We start from the raw sequence: 27,367 nt of genomic DNA on the forward strand, positions 1-27,367 counted from the left end.
ACGTTACGGTCAAAACAGCTCGTTTTTTGGCAGCACTTCCTGTTCCAAAGTGTTCCCCCGATGTATAAACACAAACTATCGGGATGCCGTCGCGCTCAAATTTCCGATCTTTTCCAATCGTTTCCTGTGCAGCTTCATACGTGACAACCGACTTTTAACCATAAAAGACCATTTAACCATAAACCATTCAAAAATGATCCTGAAGCCCTCGATACAGATTTCAGAAGTGAAAATGTGTCATTTTTTTTTGTGTGTCAGCTGTACATTTGTGTATAATGACGGTAGCAACGCCACGGAGTTTAGGATTCCCCAATATGTTATATTTTTCGTGGCCGAGGAAAGTTCAATCACACGTCTGTGAACGCGAGCTACTCTCTTTCTCTCAAAACCAGAGAATTGAGTTTCAAAGCTGTGATGAAACTCCAAAAAAACAAGCCGCCGCGGCGTATGCAGGAGGCAATCATCTGGAAGGCGCCAGGCGGTGGAGGTAAAGCTGTGTGTGTGTGTGTGTGTGTGTGTGTGTGTGTGTGTGTGTGTACCGGTAGTTCTGTTTGCTGTGCACCCACAAAGAAAACTCTAAAAACCTCACACTACAAGTGAGAAAACCAGAGGGGGGGGGGGGGGGTCCCTCGAGCAGGCAGCCATATAAATATAACGCCGTTTTGCTGCAGCAGAATGCAAGATTTACTGTGGACAGACGCAGAGTTGCACACACACACACACACACACAGAATGAATGTATATAATCGCGTGGTTCTCCATAAGTAAAAGCAGTGTGTGTGTGTCTAGGTTCCATATTTCAGTTGATTCAACAGCATTTAAATGCCCCGGACTGAACGGTGTGTTTACATATAATCATTTGAATCCTCACACACACGAGAGAGACATCTAAAGACCAACACTGTAGACCTTCATCCTCCATGTCTAGACATCTGAAGACCAACACTGTAGACCTTCATCCTCCATGTCCAGACATCTAAAGACCAACACTGTAGACCTTCATCCTCCATGTCCAGACATCTAAAGACCAACACTGTAGACCTTCATCCTCCATGTCTAGACATCTGAAGACCAACACTGTAGACCTTCATCCTCCATGTCCAGACATCTAAAGACCAACACTGTAGACCTTCATCCTCCATGTCCAGACATCTAAAGACCAACACTGTAGACCTTCATCCTCCATGTCCAGACATCTGAAGACCAACACTGTAGACCTTCATCCTCCATGTCCAGACATCTAAAGACCAACACTGTAGACCTTCATCCTCCATGTCCAGACATCTGAAGACCAACACTGTAGACCTTCATCCTCCATGTCCAGACATCTGAAGACCAACACTGTAGACCTTCATCCTCCATGTCCAGACATCTGAAGACCAACACTGTAGACCTTCATCCTCCATGTCCAGACATCTAAAGACCAACACTGTAGACCTTCATCCTCCATGTCCAGACATCTGAAGACCAACACTGTAGACCTTCATCCTCCATGTCCAGACATCTGAAGACCAACACTGTAGACCTTCATCCTCCATGTCCAGACATCTAAAGACCAACACTGTAGACCTTCATCCTCCATGTCCAGACATCTAAAGACCAACACTGTAGACCTTCATCCTCCATGTCCAGACATCTGAAGACCAACACTGTAGATCTTCATCCTCCATGTCCAGACATCTGAAGGCCTTCTGAGATGTTTGTGTTCTCTTTCTTTTACACAGTAAGAACTCTGAGGCTGAAGCCATACGCCGCCTTACAGCTTGATCCCGAGTTTTATATAATATATATATATATATATATATATATATATATACAGTGTATATATATATTGTTGCATTTTGCAAGCCATTGGAAAGAAACTCAGAATCTTATCGACCGTCAACTCCACAGTGAAAGCAAAAAGTAACAATCAGCCAGAGAGAACTCGGATTATACGCGTCACTTTAATGCAAAGATTGTACTCTCGCGTGGCTTCACGCTGAACTCGTTTGAGGGAGGTGAAGACGTGCACGCTCACGTGCACGCTCACGTGCACGGCCTCGTGCACGCTTACGTGCACGGCCTCGTGCACGCCGTCGTGCTGTCACTTAGCGGCGTGGCTGTATTCCTCACAGCCCGCCACGGGTATTGATTTCTGGCCCTCGGCTTCCAGACGAGTGACCGGTTCTCTGTGCTGTTCAGCTGTGACACTATAAAGTGGATGCTCTATTTTCTTTATATATATATATATATATATATATTTTTTTTTACAGAAATACTTCCAAGTGCTTCAAGACTGATGAAAGCTGTGACCGCCGACATTTCTGCGACATGTTTACACGATGACATTTTGTTTTTTCCTTTCATAACCCGGGAGACAATATCAAGATATCAGACAATAGTTGGAGGGAGGAAAAGGAGCCTCATTTTAAAAGGAAAGCAATATCTTGAAATGTTTCTTTCTTTCATTCTTCTGATGGCAAGTTTTGTAACCGGGCTTCTAATATACTGATGGTCTGATAACACAATAACATATAAATACATATATGGTTCAGATCATGCTCGTCTTTTCCTTCTCTATGGAGACGTTTCCTTCTGAGACGTTTCCTTCTCTATGGAGACGTTTCCTTCTCTATGGAGTCGTTTCCTTCTGAGACGTTTCCTTCTCTATGGAGTCGTTTCCTTCTCTATGGAGACGTTTCCTTCTCTATGGAGTCGTTTCCTTCTCTATGGAGACTTTTCTGTTTTTCCCTTCTCTATGGGGACGTTTCCTTCTCTATGGAGACTTTGGAGTCGTTTCCTTCTCTATGGAGACGTTTCCTTCTCTATGGAGACTTGTCCTTCTCTATGGAGACGTTTCCTTCTCTATGGAGACTTTGGAGTCGTTTCCTTCACTATGGAGACGTTTCCTTCTGAGACGTTTCCTTCTCTATGGAGACTTTGGAGTTTTTTCCTTCTTTATGGAGACTTTGGAGTCGTTTCCTTCTCTATGGAGACGTTTCCTTCTGAGACGTTTCCTTCTTTATGGAGACTTTGGAGTCGTTTCCTTCTCTATGGAGACGTTTCCTTCTGAGACGTTTCCTTCTCTATGGAGACTTTGGAGTCGTTTCCTTCTCTATGGAGACGTTTCCTTCTGAGACGTTTCCTTCTCTATGGAGACTTTGGAGTTTTTTTCTTCTCTATGGAGACTTTTCTGTCTTTTCCTTCTCCTATGGGGACGTTTCCTTCTCTATGGGGACGATTCCTTCTATATGGAGACGTTTCCTTCTCTGTGGAGACTTTGGAGACGTCTCCTTCTCTATGGAGTCGTTTCCTTCTGAGACTTTTCCTTCTCTATGGAGACTTTTCCTTCTCTATGGAGACTTTTCTGTCTTTTCCTTCTCTATGGAGGTGTTTCCTTCTCTATGGAGACGTTTCCTTCTCTATGGAGTCGTTTCCTTCTGAGACTTTTTCCTTCTCTGTGAAGACTTTTCTGTCTTTTCCTTCTCTATGGAGTCGTTTCCTTCTCTATGGAGACTTTTCTGTCTTTTCCTTCTCTATGGGGACGTTTCCTTCTCTATGGAGACTTTGGAGTTGTTTCCTTCTCTATGGAGACGTTTCCTTCTCTATGGAGTCGTTTCCTTCTGAGAATTTTCCTTCTCTATGGAGACTTTTCTGTCTTTTCCTTCTCTATGGAGACTTTGGAGTTGTTTCCTTCTCTATGGAGACGTTTCCTTCTCTATGGAGACTTTTCTGTCTTTTCCTTCTCTATGGAGACTTTGGAGTTGTTTCCTTCTCTATGGAGACGTTTCCTTCTCTATGGAGACGTTTCCTTCTCTGTGGAGATATAAGCCGTGTTTACATTCAATTGTGAGCAAACTTTTGGAAATGTCTCTAAAGAATTAGGCGCATTCCAGTTAACTTTTTTAGAAGCGAATAAACTAAGTACTGAATAGTAGTTTTGTCCTAAGTTGGGTGCTGAAATCTGCCACTAAACGGAGTAGAAGAAGTAGAGGCAGTAAACTGTCTGGCTAGCTCCACCATGTTTCCGTGGTAACGAGGAGAGCGGTCGGCCACTCTGGCTGAATGTGAGTCTCCTGCCGGCAAAGTAGTGGGAGCCAATTCTTGTCTCATTGTGGTCCAAATAGAGACTTTCATCAGAAGGAAATGGCCGTGGTTTCATCTCTAAGCCCATTGGTTGTTAAGTATTTTTATAAGATTTTTATCTTTTGAAATTGAGACTGATTGAGACGAACTGAGAACATAATGTCCATCGGGCACAGACAAATCATCATCAATCAAAACTGTTGGAGCTGTAGAGGAAATATCAAAGTAAAAAAAAAACAACGCGTGTTTTCTTCCACCACTTCAATTGGCATTTTTTTTCCATATATTTTCAATTAATCTCTCAGATAATAATTCACTTCCGGCACTCGAGGCTTCACTGTCAATCCGATTTATCAGATTGTTTAGACAAAATAAAAAAAAATGGAATGACGATGAATTAAAAAGGACCGGAAAAAAGATCGGCGTTCAGGTGGTTGGGTTACCGCGGAGACGGGCCGCTGCTCTATATTATTACACTGATGGTAATTGAGACTACTTCACATGGAATATTTCAACTCCTCTTTGAAAACGCCCGGGCCCTTTCCGAACGATCGATAAGAGTTCATCTAATCTCTTTTCTTCAAATAGCCCGAAGCCTCGTGGAGCATCTCCACGACTCACTCAACCGGTATTCAGTGAGGAAAATCTGGCAGGAAACAAGAGCAGAGGCTCGTGGGTCGGGGGAGGATACAGATGTCGGTTCAATCCGAGCAACTTCTAATGCATGATGGTAGAGGTGTTTTGGGGCTGAAGATTTAATACCTTTAAAAAAAAAGGTCATTTATTTCAGTCAAAAGCAGCAATGATGCAAAAATAAAAGTTTTAAATGTACAACAACTCACAATTCAGATAAATTGACCCTTAAAATTCTCTCTTATTTCATTAGATTATTGTTACTGATTGCAGTCATATTTAAGTAGCGTTTTATTGTGATAGTTCATCGAGGTGCCAATTTGATACCATACGGCTCGGGTAGTTCAATCCCTAATGACAATGCATCATATTTATTGAGAGAGCACACTCACTAACTTCACACTTCTGCCGTTTCAACATCTCAAAAACACACGCATACGAACAAGTAGCTATTAAATATGACACACACTTCTCTTTAAAGAACTTGGTTAGGTTGAGGAAAAAAGTGGATTAAAAGTACGTTTGTTACGTAGTTTTATTAGGCAATAATACATACTTACAATACTTTAAAATAAATCAATGTCGGGACACAATAAACGCCGTTTGATCCATCCGCTGTATCCATAAACTGTATCGTTCCAATTCTCCTGTGCTTCGCCAATAGGGGCGTCAGAACGGGGGATATCGTATAACTCATAACACCCATGTCTCCAACACAAAGGGGAAGGCTCACCGATTATGTGTCGGATTATTGAAGCGGTGACGAGAAAGCACTCTTTTTTTTTTTTTGTTAATCCCCCCTTTTGACCTCAAGAGTCCGTAACGAACCGAGCCGGATGAGTTTGGCTCGAGCTGCCAGACGCCGTGTGAGACGTCTGGGGATATGTCATATTTAATAACTTATCCACGGCGAACATTTGCTTTGCTAATGCCAGTGATGTATATTAGATGCGTTCGACAGCTACGTGAGCGCCAAAGCCCCCTCCCCCCCCCACCCCACCCCGTCACAATTTTCTGGGAAAGTGAGAGTGGAAGGAGTTTAATTTATTTTATTAATATTTTTTCTGGCTTCGAGAAAAAAGCAGACGAGCCTGTCGGAGTGCACGGACAGAGAATGTGATTGATTACGTTGTGTGTGTGTGTGTGTGTGTGGAATCTGCTCATTAATGTATGACGGAGCATGTCAAGTAGACACGAATGTGTTATTAATGTATTATATGAATGCATTTGTTAAATAAAAACCAAACAAAGAAGGTCAGTGCTTTCAACAACTGGGGTTTGGTACGTCATTTAAAATCACAATAATTTCACCAATGAATACTTAAAAGCACATTTCCTCCCAATGAGTCACGATGCATGATCAGAATCAGAATCTCTAAACATACAAACAATTAGTAAATAAGACAAGCGCAGATATCGATCCGACGCTTATAAACAGGGAACAGAACACAGTGTAAATACTCAATGCCCTGAGTGATTACTGTGTCTGTTTGTATTAATATTAGTACGGACACAAACCACCGAAAAAGCCGACTGACAGCTGTGATCAGAAACAGACGTCGCTTCTCGTTTCCTCGTTTCCTCTCTCCTCGCATGGTTTTCGTTGCACCTCTCTATGCATCCCTGGTGGGACGCAAGGAAAGGACGCAAGTGAGGGGAAAACGTGGGCGCAACGAGGAGACGTGGGACGCACCCCGGGGTCTCCGACACAGCGCTCTGGTCTTAACCATCACTAGAGAATCCATTCACTAAACAACGGATTTGTTACATAAAGTCTTCACGATACACTCGCAACAAATAGAGCTACACATTAGTCCAGCTCAAATTTGAGTCACTCCAATCTCGGCCAAATATTTTTTTTTTTTACTATGTTTCTATAAATGCTTAAAGCTTAAATAGGCGAGACTGAAACAATCATTGCCCCCCCACCACCCCTCCCTTTGGTTTACTCCAGTCAGAGTCTTTCATGGTCTTTCAACGCGGGAACGACACTTTTTATCTGCCAGATTATGAGCAAACATCAAACATCACTCCTCGTTCCACTGCGACCAAACAAAGTGAATGAGACATATGGTTCCGAGCTGTTTCTCACACCAATTTCTACAAAGCACCCCCCCCCCCCCCCCCCCCCCCCAAAAAAAAAGAAAAGTGTGGCACTCTCAAGGTCTCACACAAAAATTCAGATTGCTGCCTGCAGGCTGAACAAACTCGGTGAATAATAAGTATGTGAAATAAACACATTCAAAGAGAAATCTCAGGTATAATTGAGGAGCTGTGAGATTCCAATGAAGCATCAGTTCCACAAGCTTTTGTTGAGGAGTGACGTGATGATACGTACACGATGCTAAAGAATCATCTCTGACAAAGTTTATTAATGAAGCATTTTAGGAGTGTTTTGTTATCTGTGGATTTCATTCACCGTAAACAAAGTCCCTTCTGCCCTTTTTTAATTGGCACGTATAATGAAGTTGTATTGTTGTTGTTTTTCTCGCAATTGGGACGCCGGAGCTATTAAAGCGGTGACGCGACGGAAACATCTCGTCTTTCTGCTTCTCGTTGTCGTTACAACGAAGATCGTTGACCTTTTACAAGCGGACGTGTTGTGGCAACAGCTCTGCGGTTGTCCCGCCCCCACCGAGTGCCGTCGGGGGTTTAAAAATACCAACAATTTGCAAATCTACCTGCGTCAAACCTTTTTGATGTTTTATTCAAGGGGGGGGGGAGGTGATCTCTCCCTTTTTAACAGCGAAAATGGAATTTGTTCAAGACATAAAATATGCAGTACGGCCGAGTTAATTGCGCGATGAGAGATGAAATGTGAAAATAATGAAACGGGTTTGACTAAAAGGGGGTTTGGTTTCCGCCACTTCTTCCAACAGTGTGCGGAGTAGTGTGAAAGTTGACCTAGATGGATGGTAAATGTCAACACTCAAGGGCTGCCGACTCATCAACGCGTCATAAAGTGTGAAAATAACTGCCGAGTTCAGTCCTGAAGAGTGCCCAAAATCTTTTTCTATCAGCGGTCCCCAACCGGGGACTCGCCATCACGCTGTTTTATGGCCACGTGTTACGCAGAGCGGGCGCCTGAGAATCACCTGTTGCAATACACTCCTTTATTTTTCTTTCTTCTGTCTCCTCATTGGGCCTTTACCCCTTTCCAAAGAAGCTCCCCGAAGACGATTGTTTTTTAATCCCTTGTGCTCGCTCGGGGGGCCTCATTTCTGGGGTAACGTATCACGTCAAGGGTCCAGGGGCACAGATGGATGTGTCCGGTCATTTTTCTATATAAAACATATTTAGGCTTTGATAATCAATATAAAAGTGGGTACCAAAGGACCCACTGGCCGGTAGCGGCCCGCGGCCCGGTGGTTGGGGACCGCTCCTTTAGATGGTTACCGATTGCCTATACTGCTGTATATTTGTGGGCGTTTTATTTGGGCTACGTATCTTTACTTCATTCTTCAACCCCCTGAAATCTTTATGCAAAACAAAATTAATGTTTGTGCATTGGGGCGACTGTGGCTCAGTGGGGAGCAGGGTCCGTCCTTCAATCAGAGGATCGGCGGTTCGATCCCCGACTCCCGCTAGCCCACGTCGATGTGTCCTTGGGCAAAGACACTGAACCCCAACAAATTGCTCCACTAGCTACGGTGTATGAATGTGTGAATTTGAGTTACTGCAGAGGTGTTTTGAGTGGTCGGAAGACTACAAAAGCGTACAGATCCATTTACCATTTATAAAAAAATAAAGAAATCACATCATCCCTCGTAGGGCGCAGACCTTCCACCAAAGGCTGAAGAACAATGTGTGCAGCCGTCCTTTTGATTCGGTGCCGCTCCAGATTGCAATGCGCTCTCTCTCCCTCGGCCCCCACGCTGCAACCTTCCACCAAGCCCCATGAAAAGAGGCCGCTGTGGCTTTTTCATAACTCACGCTGCAAAATCAGACAAACAAAAACTGAACTGGAATTACAGCCTCCCTGGCGGAGGTACAGATACGAGTGTTCCGTCAGGCCTTTGTGTGATTTGTAGTCAAATTGGGACTCGCACAACAGTCGTGGATCAGTCATGAAAAAGCTCCAATGGCACAGACGGAGCGATAGGGACACATCTTGATAGCTGTTGCATTTTTCCCTAAACCGGAAGTACAAGCAATGTAAAAAACAGTTGCTTTATTTTCAGGTCAGCAGAATGACAGCGCAGCGGGAATAATACGTTACGACATATGGGGGGGCTCAGTGTATCCACATTTACATAATGCGCTGTGACAGAGGAGCTCCAGAGGATCTCATTTTCGCTCTCGAGTTTGTCCCGGGGCTAAACTACGTCACGTTTTTTCTTCTTTTTTTTTTTTTACGACAGCTGCCAGTTCTGCACGTCCTCCTCGTACGGTGGTCCTCCTGTAGGGCGAGAGTAGGTGCAACTGTGAGGAATTGATACTCGGACCGTTTTTTGCCTCACTGAATCTCCAAAAAACAACTGCCGATCCTGCCCACTTAGCTCTGCTCGGCGTATCGCGGCACGCTGGGGTGCACACGGGACGCTGTACATGTGTGGGAGTGAGAATCGAATTACAGAAAGTACTGTATATGAGGAACAGAGACTGTTTGAACTGAATGTCGCTTTTTTTTTTGTGCTGCCTGCCAAATTATAGTAATGTACAGGGACCAAAAAATGTTTGTACAACATTTCACAGCAATGCATGAAATAGTTGAGCTATTTCAATCCGGACCCTAAAAAAAAAAAATAAACCCAATTGATCATTGAACTATACGGATGTCAATGGGTTCAGCAAGTTCCATGACACGGAGGAAGAATTGTGCAGGTGGCCACATCGCTTATGAGTAGATGGCCAGCTGGTGGATGCCCACGCCCCCCCCCCCCCCCCCCCCCCCCCCCGTGGTTCACAGCCAACTCATCACCTAATAACATTGAGCGGTCTCCAACATCGAGCAGCAAAATGTATCATCTAGAGCACCGCCACATAATAGCCAAATGTGTTATCTTCACCTAAATTGAATTAATGTGCCCTCTGTAATCCAAAATTGGCTATAATATAATATCGGATTTAAAAAAAAAATAAGAAAAATGAAAAGATGAAAACAAACTGATCTCGCCTGCTCTGGAGCCGGAGAAGCACCGACTGGGCCGGACTCTGGACTCTGAAGGGTAGAAAGACAGACTTAGCAAACTTCATTATTAAAAATAATCTGTTGAAAAAAAAAAAAGAAGGAAGGAACTAGTTGTGATTTATTCCCCCATCTGCACTGCTAGTGTTGGTCGAGTGCGTTTGTGTCTCAGTGAGTGAGTGTACCTCACAGCATCCTCACGTTTAGTATTTTGGACAGTGTGTTTAAACTCACGGCTAACGGAACTACCAGAGCACACATGCTGCTGAGTACCTCTCGGCTAATGCTCTGCAGCCAGAGACACGGTGAGGGGAAACAGTTTGCATACTTTTGATGTTTTGGACATTGTGTTTGGCTAACGGCTAACGGGGCCGTACGCACGCTGCTGAGTCCCTCGCCGCCACTCCCCCGTAGCCGTTGCAATGCTGGCAGACAGCTTGCTGAGTTTAATTTTCGCCTTTTGTATACGAAGGCCTGCGTACATCGCCGCTCGGTTTTGTGTGAATGGAGCGTGTCCTGCAACGCATTACAACCAAGACGGGGAGAGTGTGGGTTGTATTCATTCAGTCACTCACTCAGCAGCGGTCACTGCAGACACAATTGGCGAAGATCAGCACTATACTGAGTGCACCTTCAAGTTAAATATTGTTTTCTTTCAGTTTTGACCTTTAAAGACAGGTAAACAGCTTTTTGCAGATTTTGTTTTGAAATGCTATCTCTTGTTTTAATGATATTGTTATCCCTTTGTCATTTTATATTAAATTACAATTTTCTCTGTCAAACTAATTATCTTGGCTCATGTTAAATTGTGTCATTTTAATGAGGTTCACTGATTGTTCCACTCCTCAATCATTAGGGGATGTTGACGCTGTCATACTTATGGTGTATGTTTATAGCCCGAACCACAAGTCATCTCCCATGTAGATCTGACAAGGGTCCGCCGCCCACATCGCAAACACTGTGATATGGTTGTCTGGTCCATTTGTCCTGCAGTCAGGAGATTACTGCCTTTGGTAAAAGCCCAGCCACACTACGGTTCCTCGGCGATGCTCGGGACCACCCTCCTGTCATCCACCGCCATGCTGTTTCAAAGTCTGTTTGATCACACTCTATAAGCCCGAGCACTGTAATCCGTTCACATGCGAAACAAGTGTGAAAAAGAAGTCTCTGCTGCATTAATTTGGTCGTGCATTGAAATGTACTGTATTGCATGGGAAGAGCGAGGGCCCACCTCTTCTTTGTTTTGGTCGTCGGGTGTAGTTTCCTTGAATTACAAGCGGGTCGATGAATATTCATCGCTCTCGCTCGGAAGTTCTGCAGGATGGGTTTGAAGAATAAACCCTCGACTGGAGGTAATTGACTCATTGATAGACTCATTATGAATTTTAAATGTGTTGTTGAGTCAATGCAAAGTGTGAATTAATCCCCACTGCTTGCTATGATGAGGTTAAATTTGTTTCTTTAGCTAAAACGGAAGTGGAACAGTCGGACAACAGTGGCGGTGATTTCCTGTCAACATCCACCAATGTGGGATCACTTGTTGGCTTCCTCGGCCATCAGAATCATTGCACAACACATTCTAACTGCCACTGATTTGTGGCTTTGTGTACTTTTATCATCATGTCTGTCTTGTTGTCTGTGTTGATTGTAATGTGTGTCGAGATGAATGCCTCACTTTCCATTGCAAGCCAAGTCTACCTACAGGGTGCAAATAAAGTAACCTGAACCCGAAGGCTCCGTGATGCCTTTTCTTTATTGATTTCAACTCTCATATTTTGATAGAATGGTGAATAATCTATTATTTCTGAATGTGTTATTAAATTAATTGGCAAAGATGCAATGACAGAGTTGTTCAAGGGATACTTCAGAAACAGAAACGACCATTCGTATAACAATCACTCAACCGGTATGACACACTTTGTTTTTCTCACGTCTCCAAAACAACGGATATGTTATATTACCATTTACATTAAATCTTCAACACTTTGTTTCTGTTTTTTTTCCCCTCCATTTACCATGGTGAAATGCATGAAAATATTCAAGAATTTATGGGATCACAGGATGGGAAATTGATATACAAATGGTCATTGTGTGGGTGAAGTGTTCACCCATTGATTTGTGTATGAGCCACAGCTTGTATGTGGCATATTCTAAGTAGCAGTTGAAAGATGCTGCAGTGCAAACCAATAAAATGATGCCCACATATGTAGGCTCTTTATATATTGTTACACACATTATGATGTGTGTTGCTGTTTGTTCTTTCCCCTGCTTAGTTCTCTTTTTAACACATGTTCCTTTTTACACTGTGAAAGCATTTCTGAGACAGCCAATCTCATTTTAAATCACAGTTGTAACGGCTCGACACCTCGAATGACCTTCTCTTAACAGCAGATGCTGGAGATTGTCCAATTTCAGTTCTTTCAGACCGGAGTGAAGCTTTCGTCATGGTTGATCGTGTCGCTTTATTGGGTCATCTTGAGATCTGGATGGGTACTTTGGGTTAAGCATCAAGTTGCTTTTGGACTATTCTCGGTAACAGATCATTGTCAATTAAAAAGGGAATATACTTCCCTTCGAATGCTGTAATTGCCCTCAGGTCCCATTCTCTTCAGTCTTTACATGCTCCCTCTTGGCTGTGTCGTTTGCTGGCATCCTTTTGAATATATAGCACTGCATTGTACTCAAACTCAATTTACACAAAAAGATCTCGGTATTGTGGCCACTTACACCAAAACTGCACAGAAGATTTCTTTATTTAAACACGGGTATTCAAGTTCTCATAGAATCTGAATTCTAAAAAAACAGGACTTTTATTTCTTTCTCCTTTTTGTAAATATAAAATTTTTCCTAATTTCAGGAGATTTTTGCTTTACATGTCATCATCTGGTAATCAGAGTAGTGCAGTTCTGATTCGTGTCTGATCCATGTGGTGTCTGTTGTGCACCCATTTGTCCCTCCGGTCCACTCTCTTGGAACACAGATCAACTGGAGGGAATTTCTTTAAGTTTGGTACAAACGTCCACCTGCACTCACGGATCAACTGATTAAATGGTGATCACAAAGGTCAAGGTCCCTGTGAAGTCACGTTCGTCCCATTCTCGTGAACGCGATATCGCAGTGTAAATTTGGTGGTCAATGGTCCCTGTGACATCACAAAACACGTGTGCCAAAAAGGACAATTTCACATCGATGATGGATTACGTTTTTTTATGTCAATACAACCACAGTGAATTAAATTGATGCACAGTCCAAAATCTCTGGTTGGCAGAGGCATACAACCGTGAGGCTGTAATTATTTTAATCGGGAGCTGCAGCCCGATAGCGTTGTGTTTGTGGTTGTTTATGTATTTGTCTTCCCCTGTTGTGTGAGGGTATCCCACATACATAATAATCTTCTCAGGGACCGAGCACTGCCTCTGGCAGAGAGAACATTTTTGCAAATCCACGGGAGGATAGAAATGTACTGTGTTGCACTGGGTGGTGTCTCTTACACTGTCTAAAAACATGCACATAATCATACACACAAAGTATTTAGTTGGCACCAAACAACGAGACCTTTTGGCCTTTACTTTGGCATCTTTCCACTGGCTGCCAGTCAAAGGATGTTAAAGCTTCACTGATCGTGTTTAAAGTTCAGGGGGGGGGGGGGGGGGGTCTTGCCCTGGACTTCAATGCTGACCTTTTAGTTGCCTATGAGCCCAAGTGCACTTTCAGATCCTCAGACGGGGCACTTCTGGCTGCTCTCGAAGTCTAGTTTGAAATCGAAAGCCAACCGAGCACTTGGTGTCAGAGATCCTCAACAGCCAAGTGCCCGTGCTTGAGAAACGGAAGTGAATAGATAGGACTTCTTTTATAAAGCAGCAAAGATCTGAAGGGAAAATGGTGTGCAGAACACACACCAATGGCCTCACCTCTTTCTACTCCTTTTTTTTCAGAACAAGAGCTTGAAAACGAAACTGCTTTCGGGACACAAGCGTTGTGACGCCTATGCTGAAGAGGTAAGGATTTCCAATTAGTGCACTCTGTTTAATCACATACATAATTACTTCTCAGCTCCACCTAATACATTGTTCAGTGCTCGTGAAATAGGTGCGATTCGTGGTAAAATATAGCAGATTTCTGTAGTTCCCTTATGAGCAAGCAACGTTAACAACATTCAAATTATAACTCGAACTTAGCAAACGTTGTTTTGGTCTCTTCTTCCTTTTGGATCATTATTTTAACTGTGATGAGGAAACTCTTTCACAAAAAGATCCACTAAAGTCCATTCATGTCGCACACAAATTAACCCACAAACATGGATTTGGCAGTCCAGGGAATCATGGAACAACTCGTCTCCGACAGTGAGCTCTTTGATGGCTGTACAGAGCAATCTCAGGAACTCAGGTTGTAGTGAGAGCTGCTTCGAGTACATTTTGTCTGTCGTTTTTTTTCCGTCACCTACTTTTTCCCCTCTCTTTCTACTTCGGCTCTGCCGCCCGGTTGTTACGGTCGCCGGCGTCCACCAGGTTCCCATATTTGAAGCCTTGAGCTGAGCTTTGAACTGCTGCTTTTGCCTTCTCGCTGACCAATGGCCATGCTGTAATTTAGCCATGCAGGATCTCACAAGGCAGCGGGGCCCGCGGGCGTCGCGATGACATGCCCAAGTGAGTGCAGCTGCTGCTGTGTAATCGTGGGCTCAATAGTTATGCACTTGTGCAGTTGGTGATTCCAAAAGCATTTCCTGAATCCAGGCGACAGTATGAGGAATAACTTTAGATTCAGCAACACAGAGCAGTGTGGTGACGCAGACAGGTTGATCGATGGCTACCTTGTTGTTTAGATGGAGATTCGCCTTTACAAAGACCCTGGGCTGGACCTCCCCTAAGGCCGACGAGGCTAGGTCAATGCCACGGTCAAAGATATTCACAAGGTTTTTGAACGAGTTTTAGTAGCTTGTAATTTCAGGTGATAAGAATTTAAATTAGTAATCTGTACCTTCAAAATATGTTTGCCCTTAGATTACTAAAGTAATAATGAAGCCTTGAACTTGCATTCTTTCTAATGGCCATCAGAGGGCGACTCCTCGTGTTGCATTCAGAAATGTGATCGTTTAGACGTCTATTTGAAAATGACCCTCCTTCTCGCTGGATTTATGACCTCAGTAAACATCGTAAGTCTTCTTCAATACAGCATGATTTGTATTTAGTAAATCGTCCCATTTAGAGTAAAATTGACGATAAAGCAGAATATACTTTAGGGCGGGGCTACCTTTTGATTGACAGATCGCTACCAAGGCTTTATCTGGTCTGGGAGTTTAACAACAACTTTAATCCTTTCTCAGTGTGCTTTTCACTCCATGAAACATCAAATATAACCTTTTTAGTTGCCTACAAGATCTAATTCAGAGTTTGGTTGTACTTATCTTCACCCTCTGGTGTTCCTTCTGGTTGCAAAGAACCAAGATGGCAATGGCCAAAACGACAAACTCGAGGCATCAAAAATGGCTATTTAAACATGACACAATTCTGATTATCATAAAAAATGTGAATCCCTTCCCATAATGCTATTGGTCTAACATCATCAGCATCAGAAATTATGGGACTAAATTTACATGCAAACTGGAGCCAAAAGTTTCACAAAGAGAATTCAGTGTTCGGAAGCTTTTGATGTTATAGAGCTTTTCATCGACTGTGAAGTCGGCTTTAATACCGAGGTCATTCTTCAGTTCCTATTGAGACACAAGAAATTGGTATTGAAAATTACCTTCTACGAAATCCTCCAGATGAACATCCCTGATACGTCCCCAGTTTATCTTGTCCAAGCAATCATCACATATTCAAACTCCGAGCTGATGATGGCACATTCTGACGATGCAGCGAGGCCTGATTTGAATGCTTCGGGAAAAGGTTTGGAAAGGCCATGAAGAGGTCCTGATTGAAATTGTCGGTCAGCCGACACAGCCAGAAAATGTCTGGCCATAGCAAAGGCAATGATCTCAGTGGTGATAAAACTGTTGGCTTTTGTGCTCGTAGATGATAATATGTTACTATGTGTTCTTGTTCAGTGGTTCTCTGTGCGACAGGACTGTTATCAAGGTAAGTAGACTTTGAGTTCCTTAGGGAACAAATAGCTAGCAGGATTTCCTGGAACACAGGTAGATCACTGGAGGTCACTGACTTCAATTCCCTTGGGAGGCGATAAAAACGAAGTAAATCAGCCAGAGGAACATTCTCACATGTCCCCCCCTTTCATCCTGGAAAGTTATTTATCTCTTAAAAGGGAGCGGTTAAAGACTGGACCTGTAATCACACTGTAATGACTGCGGCGTTCCAGAAAGAGACGGACACTAAAGCTGCAAAACAATCACCGCCAGTGCAGGTAATTGCAAATAATATTCCATCGCAAGTTCGTCTAAGGGTAAAGAAGAAAGATATGCTCACTCAAACATAGCTTCTGTTTATGGGGTCTAAATGACATTATCTACTGTATGGAAACATTAAGAGGGTTCTTTATGCATCTAGTACACCGTTCACTGCTGTGGATGTCAATCCAAAACATAAAAAAGTTGAAGAACGTGTTTGCCCTTAAAACTTTTCTTAATTGTTGTCTAGAAATGTTCTCCAAGGATTGTTTCAATTACGACTTCCTCTTCATCGCTGAATCTTAAAATCGGGTTCTTTGAGGCTTTGAAGAAGAACTGAGAATCATCATATCAGATCATTTTTAGCTGGCCTTGGATAAACTTCTCTAAGCGTAAGCACCTTTTGTTGCACATAATACAACCCAAGACTTTGTATGAGTAAACAGTCGCTTTTCCTTTTAGTTGTGATTTGCGTTCTCATTTTGTGCAAATTGGCTTTGGGAATTCCCGCGTTTATATATTGGAATACATTTAATTTGGTGTGGTAATCGTCTTTTAGAAAGCTGCTGCTTCCACTTGTGCTCTGCTCGCTGTGTGAGGTGGAGGATCAGGCTTTGTGGACTTAATCTGTGTTGTGTGGGGAAAACTACTCGGCTAAAAAGGACACAAAATTGCATGTTAACAACACTGTTAAAGGAGGTTGTACGGCTGCTGTGACAGTAATATGCCTGAGCTGCTCCGGTTTATTATAAGATGTAGAACTTGGGTTAAGAATGTTACCCGTAGTCCAGAACAAACGGTCTATTTTTATAAGAGAATAATACTAATTATCTGCAAAATAATATTTTTATGCTTTTAGACATCGGCCTCCAAGACCAATTTCCTGGTCTGGGAAGTGGCTTATTGGGAGTGATGGGCTCAGACTGGGTTGGTGTGACTGCTCATCACCACTCGTTTGGGTTGCACTTTGCTAATTATTTTTCCCGATTAATCCATAAATCATTTGATACAAAAATGTTCAGAATTACCTCACAATTTCCTAAAACCCGGATATCTGTAAAGTGCTTCGTTTTGAGCAAACAACCCAAAAGCTATTGTTTCAGCTTTACTAAAGGAACCTTTCCATATAATATGTTATACTGCATTAAATAACAACGCCGTCATATCCAAGTTTAAATAATGTCATTATCATCGTGTCGCTTTATAATACTAATTATGGTTATCGGTCGGCCTCCTAACCTTCTTAGTGAGAATGTCGGGTTGCCGAGTCACCCGGTCACTTGGTCCAAACTTATTCTTTATCCATTTGGGCATCAGGAGCTGTGAGGGTTAACAGGGCCAGTGCATCTCATGGCCTCATTATTCCATCTGCTACGGCTTCGTTAAAGATAATTCAGGAATGTTGCACTATAATTATTAAGAATGGTTCCTTTCTGTAAATCCAAAAGATATTGCATATATTAGGATGGATGGAAGCAATTTCTGACACTGCAGAATGCTATTGGTTATTGGCAATTTTTTTGCTTTAAATCCAAACTCATTGGGAACGGAACGGCATTCGACCTTTCTGAACCTGGACGGCGATGTCCTCAAGGGAAAACTCTGGAAGCTTCGAGTCCGTCAAGGTTAACGCCTTTTCAGTGAGGCATTAGGGGATGCCGTTTAATCTGGAGCGCATCTTTTTCATCAGAGCATGAATGCATCACCTGTTTTTTTTTCCACTCTGTCAAGTTTATGGTTTGGCTGCTCACAATTTGGATGAAGGATTGTCGTTTGCGCGCTTCCACCAGTCCGGCACCGTTATCGCTCCAATTGGGTTTCATTATTGAAACAACAACTATCTAGTAACCTGAAACGTGTGTAGATCAAATACAACAAACAACAAGTCGAATGGCCTTGTGTCTTTTTTTGGGGGGGGGGAGGGATAATTCAAGCAGATCACATAGTCTTTGGTAACGTAGCATCCGGTATTTATTTATTATTATTTATTTATGAATACACTTTGGATGTGTGTGTGTGAGAGAAAGAGGGGAGGGGCGGTTACAATATGTTCTGTGCTCAAATAACGTGTTTTATTCTTGCACTAATTCATATGTAAAATGAGTCAAATTCTATATATAAGTCAAATAAGTCAAATTCGAATATCTGATTCTCGGATGTTATCGTGTTTCTGAGATGGGGCTATTTTCCTTATGTTTTTGACGTTGTGCAGGCAGATTAATCGACTTGTCACTCGCTGCATTATTTATGTTTACAGTCAACATGTCGGAGACGATAAGATGAGGTGTGGGAACGACGCGTTACCACGTTTGGGTCGCCGTGCCGGTCCTCGTCCTTTTGTGTCGTGCATCAATTATTCATGTGTTCTTTATCGTTTCATCTTCTGTCCCATCAGGAAGCGGCAAAGAGATGACATACAAGTCATTCGTAATAACACACACAGGAAGTAATGCACTGTGTAAATATAACGCTTCAGTACTCGTTATTGAAAGCCAAAAGGTTGAACTTTATGTTGTATAACTTAAGCCCTTTTAGCAGCGCAACTTCCATTTATTTTGACCCACACGTTGACTTTTTGTCACATAACAGTTGTAAAATAACACCTACAACGCTTTTCTTTAAACCGCCGATCCAAGTGTTGTTGTTGGCTAAACCAAGTTGTTTGAAAAAGAAGAGAAAAAAAAGACTATTATTGTACCGAGAAGATTAGACATTCATCAGAGAAAGCGCCCCCAAAAAACGAGACAAAACGTTTTCTTGAGATATCATATGAACCATCCTATGAAGATGCGTCGTTCCCTTAAATAGAAGAAACGTATTGCCGCGGTCCACGTCATTCACCATCCGTATCCAATAAATCAGATAAATAAAATACACACTTTTGTCATTAAGTTTTGGCTGCGAGTCGGTTGATGGTCGGGCTTGGCTCGCATGCTCTCAGCCAATCAGACGCACTTCACAAATAGGGGGGCGGGGGCTGCCGTGACTGCTGATACAGGTGCATGCACCACCACCACCACCCTCTGGGGTTATGTCGCCGGCTAGTTCCTGCATTGAGTTACACACACACACAACCAGAGCTACATTCTTCGCCCCCAAAGCGAAACAAGGTTTGTCGGTAACAATGCGAGCCAATTGCTAGTTGTCCCTTTCTGACGTGAAGCGTCGACGGCTTCGACAAAAGGATGAATAGAAACATTCGGAAGGCATCGGTGTTGTTCCACGACTCACGGACACAAACTCACATCGCAGTCGTGACGGTTTCCTCGTCTACCTGTGACCGAACCGAAACTCGGCCCGTCTCGCCTCGTTTATACTTTTCTTCTTCTTTATCATCTCCATGTTTTTCCCATTCTAGACGCGCTCACACACTGTGTCGCGTGGATACCGTCGGCTATCTGAACTCGGATAATGAGAAACCCGTCGGAGCCTGCACTGCCGTGCTTTAGAAGATCGGCCTTTTTAGATGCAGAACTGGATGAGGCGGCGCTTCAGCTTTCAGTTATTGACACCGTCTGAAAATGAAAGGATGGAGAGAAAAAAAGGGGAAGAAGTGCAAAGATGTATAGATTTTGTTGCATTTTTCGCTGCTTTCAGATAATAAAAGAAAACAATACATAGATCCAGTTTGGGTGATTAACAATAACTAATGAATTGCTTCGCTTCTTAATGCTTTGTCAATTTAAAAAAAGGTCTTCTTTCCAGATTAATTATGACTTCTTTACGCGTTGATATATGGAATATGATATGGCGGCACAACACTGAGTTTAAGTCCCGAACAACTGACACTAAACAAGAGTGAATGAATCCCGAAAAACATCCTCCCTAATATATTCTAATCTCAAAAGACCAAATCCCCACAGAATGTGGCTTCCTCTCTGCTTGCACACACACGGACGCGTCTGTCCTTGGGATAGACTGCAGGATTTTGACAATTTTTTTTTTTTCATCTTCTTTCCCGTCACTCTCACAAGGACGATGACTCGCAGCGATGCACCGCTTGAATATTTTTTGAAAAAAGTTAGGGGAGAGCTTATGAAATACTGTATTTAGTTTAGCATGCAACTGTTTTTGCAATACGACGCAGGTCCCCAGAACCTTAAAGGATTCGAACCGTCAGGAACAACAAGGCCGGAGATGCTGCTGTGATTCTCTTGGGCCGAAGGAGACGACTCGCATGAGTTTATTTTTCCGAGTAAATAACAAGAGCGATGTTTTGGAAAGTCTTGACAGCTCAGCACATTTTAGAGATTCGGATATTTGCATTCAGCACTATTTGCGATTCTGTAACCTTTTTTAATACGATTTACTCCCTTCCCAGGGAATATCTCCAAAGCTCCACTTAACCGATACAAATAAAATTAATTCGTTAGCATCTCAATGTTACGACCCGGGCCACGGAAAAAAACTTCAACCATCGCAAAGTCAATATATGGCTCGCCCTCTGTGAGTTGGCAGTTAGAAAGTTAGCCCTGGGTTTATTTAGCCTCACAATTGGTTTCACAAGGAGTCCCGGGATGCAATTATTGAATCCAGTTACACAGTGGAAGCACCGTGGGAAGAGGAATAACAAGATAAAGACTCATAAAATATATATATATTTTTAAAAAGGCGCAGGTGCCTTGTCAAGTACACAACACCCTTTGAAGTGAACGTGTCCCTCAGCGTCGTGCTTTTGGTGAAAGATTAGACCTAGATGTCAAATTTTTACTGCCTGTGTCGAGGAAGTAGAGATGGAGAGGAAGGAAGCGCGGGAGGTTTATAGAGATAGACAGTCGACTAGGAAGAAAGAGATATACGGCAGATCGATACAAAGATATGTCTATAGACGTGGAAGATGTGGTGGGTAGTAAAAAAAAAAGAGATACGAGTCTTTCCAAATGTAGTAAAAAATTAGCAGAATTTCCTGGAAATGCACTCTCTTCTCCCGTCGGCTGTCATTTAACCCTTGCAGCCGAAGAGGGAAAGACAGAACTACATAATTAAAAGAGCTCCTCGCCGCTTTGTTTGTGCTTCCTTCGTGGTTGTCTCTTTGACGGAGCTGGAGCTTTTTCTTCCATGCAGAATTCACAGCACATCTTTAAATGGGGGATTGTCTCCACACAGCTCTCAACATGGCGATGCTAACAGCGCAAACAACGACGACAGTGCTGACAGAGCAGCGTTTGAACCGGAACGAAGCAAAATCCCCTCAATCGATAAAGTATTCTGACTCTAATTGCAACGTTGCACTTTTTTTTATCAATACACAGACTTTCACCTAAACCGAAGTTTTATGTTTACACTTACAGAGGAAGAGATACAGATAGATAGAGCTATAGATAGATACGTTGAAAGAGAGATGTAGATAGACGACACATACAGTAAATAGGTTGTAAAATGTGGTTTCATATATGGTCTAATTAACCCTCATAATGAGTGAAATATAATGCACTGGCGATTGGTATTTCCCTTTTTAGAACTCCACAAATACTACTAGAGGTTCAAATGGAGTCAAGGCCATTTTATTTGCATACATTAATCACAGTTCCAGTCCTGCATGGCTTCCCATTTATAAACCATAAAAACTGAAGACACAAAGAGGCCCTCTGAGCTCACAGTGTTCACGCTCTGAGGATGGCGGTGTATCAAGCCATCGAGGAGACGACGTCTGTGCTCCATGTGAATGTCAGGCGGAGCTGGTCACTGTCTGTTTCGGGGGGCGTCAGTAAGGATCTTGTGTGTGTGTGTGTGTGTGTGTGTGTGTGTGTAGGTGTGAGTTTGTCGTAGCTGAGGAAAAGGCGCACGTGACGGTGGCGGTAATGTGTGTTGTGGGAGTGGGAATACGGGTTTAGACAGTGGGCAAGAAGCCAGTGTGCTACTGCATCATTGTGTGGACTATACAGTTCAGTGAAGGGGAGATTTGATATTTTCTTCCTCTCCGTGGAGCCTTCCTTTAAGCCAGAGCTTTGCCCGGGGAACACTCACAAAAGGCTGCAGCTGGCAGAATCCTGCTATGTGATCTAAAACCAATTCCGCTATTTGAATAAGCTAACACTTATTTTCTTATCTCCTCCTTGCAGTCGAAAAAAATCCAGGCTCAACTGAAAGAACTGCGGTACGGGAAAAAGGATTTAATTTTTAAGGTAAGTTCAAACTGAAGGGGGGGGGTGGTGGGCGTAGGGGAGGGCGGGACTGTCTTTACAGTAGCTCCAGACCAGGGGTAAATGGGTACTAAAGAAGGATGATCCCATCACAGGAGGTACTCCCAATTATCTCAGTCCGCAATTACAAAAGACCCTCCCAGTCTGCGGCGTGACGAGCCGATTGGCGAGCGGTTAGTCCACACGCACACCGCCATCCCGATTCCCTCTCAATGAGATCCGTGTAAAGCCGAAATAAGTCTGACGCCGCGAATGAAGCTTATACAGATTTATGCCTTAGATCGTGAAAATAAAAATCCTCAAGACGCAATTGCAGATGGCATCGTGTGTCGCTACAGTCCAGTAAGCGCTGTGGATTATGGTGGATACGATTAAGACCTACAGTGTGGTTACCCCCCCTTGAACGATCTTCTTCGATGGTTGATTTGTGTCCAGCCAACGACTCCTTCAATCTCGATACTTAGCGATATGATACTCTTTTCAAAATAAACTTCCGTGTCTGCAGGAAGTTGGGTCGAGGTCACAAACCCACCGAGTTAGGTTTTAGGAAAAGAGCGTGGTTGACGTGAACTTGACTTTTTGTTGGACCCCTCCACCATCTTGCTCTTTCTACTACGTAGATTACTTTAAAGTGAGTTAAAAAGCACTTGACCAAGCAGCGGTATTTCTCCAGACCTTGTTGGTCCTGCAAATATTGGGAGGGGTCTTTGTTCACTTCCCGGCCTCAGATGCCTAGGTACCGAATAATGATCGTCAAACCTTTGGAGGTTACCTTTTATAAGTCTCAAATTACTACCACTGAAGTATTTAATGTCCCCCCTCACATCTTTGCGAGCCCCCGCACATACTCCACTGCCCCTTGAATCTGCGACGAGGTAATATTTATTGCCATTTACCGGAATATTCACTGACCTTTTCGGGGCCTTGTTTGCAGTGTTAAAATATGGGTCAACATTTCTGCCATGAACAATGTCATTTCTCAAATGTATGTGTTGATCCTTTCGACCCACCATTTTACTAAAGTTGTGTCGAACATAAATTAATGAACGGGAGTCGGTCCTCTGAACACGTTTGTTCCTGGATGTCCTGTTACTTGTTCTATTTCTAGCCCGTGAATGATGGATGCATTGACTTCGGCGTCACCGCTCGTAAATCGTCGTCTCTAAAATTGCATCAGTCACCAACAACCTTATTGCTCAATGTCCTCAAACATTTCACGTGGACCTTCAGAACATTATGTTCCGTGGAGATTTGCAGGTTCAGGTGGATCAGGCTCGTTTTTATCGTGCTCTCTGTTTTAAAAAACCAGCCATCTTTGGGAGATGACAAGTCTGCTTTTTTCCCCTCCCCCCCTTGATGGAAAGGTCAGAGGGAAATGAATCATGCATCTCTGACCCCTCTGAGCCCTCTTGCAAGTCCTGACAAACTCATATGTATTCCACATATGCTGTGATCAAAATCCCGGAGGGGAGACGAGGGAGGAAGTGGAGAAGAGTCACTCCAGATTCGGAAATGTCATCAGTTTCACGTGAAGGGGTGTGTGGTGGGGGGGGGGGGGGGATGTCAGCTAAGGCACCTTGACCGGGAAGCAGTCAAATTGGTTGTGACGGCTGTTCTGCCGCATCAAACTGCATTTTGCAGCCCGCTGTCGCGGTACACCAAAGACAGAACAATCTCACAAGAAGAAATAAAGAAACGTGGAGAAAAAAAACCTAATTATTTTATCTTGGGAACGATTCAGTCTTTCTTAGAACTGACAGGTACAGCCATAAAAAGACCAAGAGCTGTGAAAACTGTAAAAATAAAAAAGGGTTTGATAAGAAGCAATAATGCAGAATCACCAGCCTGTTCTTCAACAACGCTTTGTCTGATCCCAACACACAAGGCACTCTTTAGCGTCCGACGCGACAGGCTTTTAAAATACAATGTAAACCCATATTATATCTCATAGATCATGCTGTGGGAGTGTGATTATATAGTTTAAAGACCAACAAAAACAGAAAGAAACAAGGGATTTTCAACCTGGAGACAAAATGTTTGAGAGTATTACAAATTATCTTTGAAGTTACGTGCTGTCCTTACTCATGTTAAGTTATGTAATGCCCTACCAAGATGTCTTTCCAAAGCCAAGTGTTCTTGTTTGAATTCACAACGACCTCCTAGTTGGGCGACCCAGCGCAATATAAATTGACGTCGGGGGGGTCCTGGACAGGTGTCTCGTGTGCGACGAGTCGGGGAGGGAAAACATTTCAGGATTCGCAAAATGAAGACGTACGCCGACGATACGCTACAGAAAGGAGCTGTAGCGTTGTCCAATGTCCCCTTCAGGGGATCATCTGCATGAACAGTCCTTTTCGATTTTCAAGGACAACTTAAAAAAAAAAAAGAGACCCGACTCTGTGGATTTCAAACTATGCAGTCCCAGCACGTGACTGTAAACACTACGCACACAGGCAGGTTCCCCTTCAGTCGCTCAGCCAAAACATTAAAAAAAAACTTCTGAGAAACCGACGGTGCCTTCCGCCGCGTTTTCCCCGATGAAACAGAATTTTTTTTTTTTTTTGGCAGTCGCATTCAAGCCCTCACATCTTCTTCACTCCTTCGGTCCACTTTTAAAATGTACCCCTAGAGCATTTTATCCTGCAGCTTAGGAAAAGAAAATTGACGGCTTGATGTAGCTGCATGCCTCGTCTAGCAGAGTGGCTCGTACCCTACTGACCCCTGACCTCGGTAATGGATTCAGCACACAAATATGAGAGCTTTAGACTCGGAGGCACTAGCCCTGAAAGTCTGCTTTTTCGGGTCAGTGGCAAATGCGCCCGCAGTTCTCATAGCACTACCCGCTGATGAGCCTCCGTGTAATGGACGGTAATGGCTCACAACTGTAATGCTGCACGTGCGCGTGCGTGAACACGCTCACACGAGGTCTTGAGGTCATTTAGAGAATGGCTGCGTTTGTTTTCCCTGTGCTTGCGAGCAGCCCAGACTCATTACTCTACACTTTCTTAAAGCAATCCATTCACACTTCCGTTGTGTTGAATACGGCAGCTCGCTCGGTGCCCGGAGGCTCTGTTTTAGTGCGTGTACGGGACTCACCGGGTTTGCAACAGAGTAATTGGACTGGGATAAAGTGTGAGATAGTCTGCTGAGGGGCGGTGGACGGGTCAGCTCAAAGTGCAGCGTTTTGTGTCGGTAGGCAATTTCCCATCCCCACATACAAGAACAAAATACCAGTCCGACTATCCTCAGCATCAACATGATCGGCAGTCTTTTTAAAAACATTTTTTTACCTTTTCAACCAGTTTACACACATGTTGAAATTGACCATGTTTGAATTTCTGTCAAAAATGTGTGACTATTGATGTGCCGAGTGTTTTGTTCATTTCTTAAGAAGCAAGCAGTGTTAGCTATTTCCACATTACAAAGACATTTAGTTTAGCTAATCCTATAATTTTTAAAACACACCCTCTAAAAGGCATCAGGCCAACGTTGCATTCATTAATAAGCCGTGAATTTGATCAGATTTTTTGCAACAGACATGTCTACCTCAGGACATATTCTGCATTGTTCTAATAAGTAGGCAGCGGGGTCTTCGTTTACACCAACTGAGCTTTTAGAACGACGTATAACCAATAACAAGACGGCTAATAAGCATCGTAACCTCGTAATACATCGTCTCTTATTCCAACTCACATAATGACTTGTACTGTTATCTGTTTGTTGTTTACCATATGTATCTAGTATTGAACTGTGTTTATTATTTGTATTATATTGGTTGTCTATGTATATTGTTATGCACCTTTCACCGCATAAAATTCCTTGTATGTGCAACGTACACTAAATTAATGATTCTGATTGGTCGAGACCCCCTTGACTTCACTTTCCAAGGCGCCTACTACGGTTATTGTTGTGAATTCAAACAAAAACACTTTCTTAGGTCGAGGCAACGAAAACCTGATCGGTTCGGCTTAGAATAAGTGCAAATTTAAACCGTGTGACGTAAGTACGAAAAAAATCGTGAAAAAGCAACTTCAAAGTAACTCAAACAATATTTTGCGACAAAAACGTCGGTCTCCTGGTTGAAAGTCCTGTGTTTGCTTGACCCCATTCACCTCCCCCCTCCCTCCAGCGTAATGGTTCAGTCCTAACACTAGGTTGTTACAGGACCATTTACTTTAATGTGGAGAATGGATTTACATTGTAGTTACTGGAACGCCCCCTCGTACAGACGCTAAAGGGGGCCCAGTCAAGCGCCAAGGGGCATGCCAGTGCATTGGTATTTGATGCCCTGGGAATGAGTACAGGTTGTCCACTGCCAGTATACTGTAATAGCAAATAACATATTGCAAGTCCCTTTTAAAATTGGACTTTGTTTTTGTGTGGTAACCTTCAGGATCCCATTATGCTGAAAATAATCCAAAACGTGTATCAGTGAATACTTATGCCTTCATTTGCCATTTCATTTGCCACAATGAGATCATATGCAATCCTGTGTGTTGATGATTAAAGTACCGTTCCTCAAAACTTGTATTACCTTTTGGATCCCCTCTCGAGCACACAGCCCGACAGCTACAAATGACTTTTGTAAGGACGATTGTCCTGAGCTTCCTGCAAAATGGATCTTTAAAAAAAAAAAAAAAAGAGAAAGATCTTCTGAGAGAATGATTTGATTTCTTTGGCTTCTTTCAAAAAGCCACCGTGGTGAAAGTTGCCCCGTCCTTGACTGTCACTGCACGACTCGTCTATCACGGAGAACTTAAACATCCTTTCCACCCCTGTTGAGTGGTAGGAGTGACGGACGTGTTCATCATTTAAAAATGACCAATCGGGATGAAATGAGATGAATGGAGTTCCCACTGCGCCACAAAGCTCCCTGAGGAACCACAGAAGTCTTTAAAAACTCACCAGGAAACATCAATCAGTCTCATCACCCATGTCGGAAATGCTGAACCCCCCTAGAGATTTTGGAGGATGTTTGTTGGCTTGCTTGCAAATGATCCAATACAAGTATCTGTAGCACTGTAACAGAGCCCAGACCCATAATGCCTTTTA

The 27,367-nt window shown here is 43.2% G+C and overlaps 1 protein-coding gene across 1 annotated transcript in view; it reads left to right on the top strand.

Moving 5' to 3' along the window:
• luzp2 (leucine zipper protein 2) overlaps nucleotides 1-27,367 on the top strand; it is a 64,883-nt gene that overhangs the window by 19,540 nt on the left and 17,976 nt on the right. The window contains exons 5-6 of the mRNA XM_034525299.1: nucleotides 13,765-13,827; nucleotides 22,235-22,297. Of these exons, the coding sequence (XP_034381190.1) occupies nucleotides 13,765-13,827; nucleotides 22,235-22,297 (126 nt within the window). The remainder of the gene's footprint in view (nucleotides 1-13,764; nucleotides 13,828-22,234; nucleotides 22,298-27,367) is intronic.

This window comes from Cyclopterus lumpus, chromosome 3, assembly GCF_009769545.1.
Source record: "Cyclopterus lumpus isolate fCycLum1 chromosome 3, fCycLum1.pri, whole genome shotgun sequence".
NCBI classification, from domain to species: Eukaryota; Metazoa; Chordata; class Actinopteri; order Perciformes; family Cyclopteridae; genus Cyclopterus; species Cyclopterus lumpus.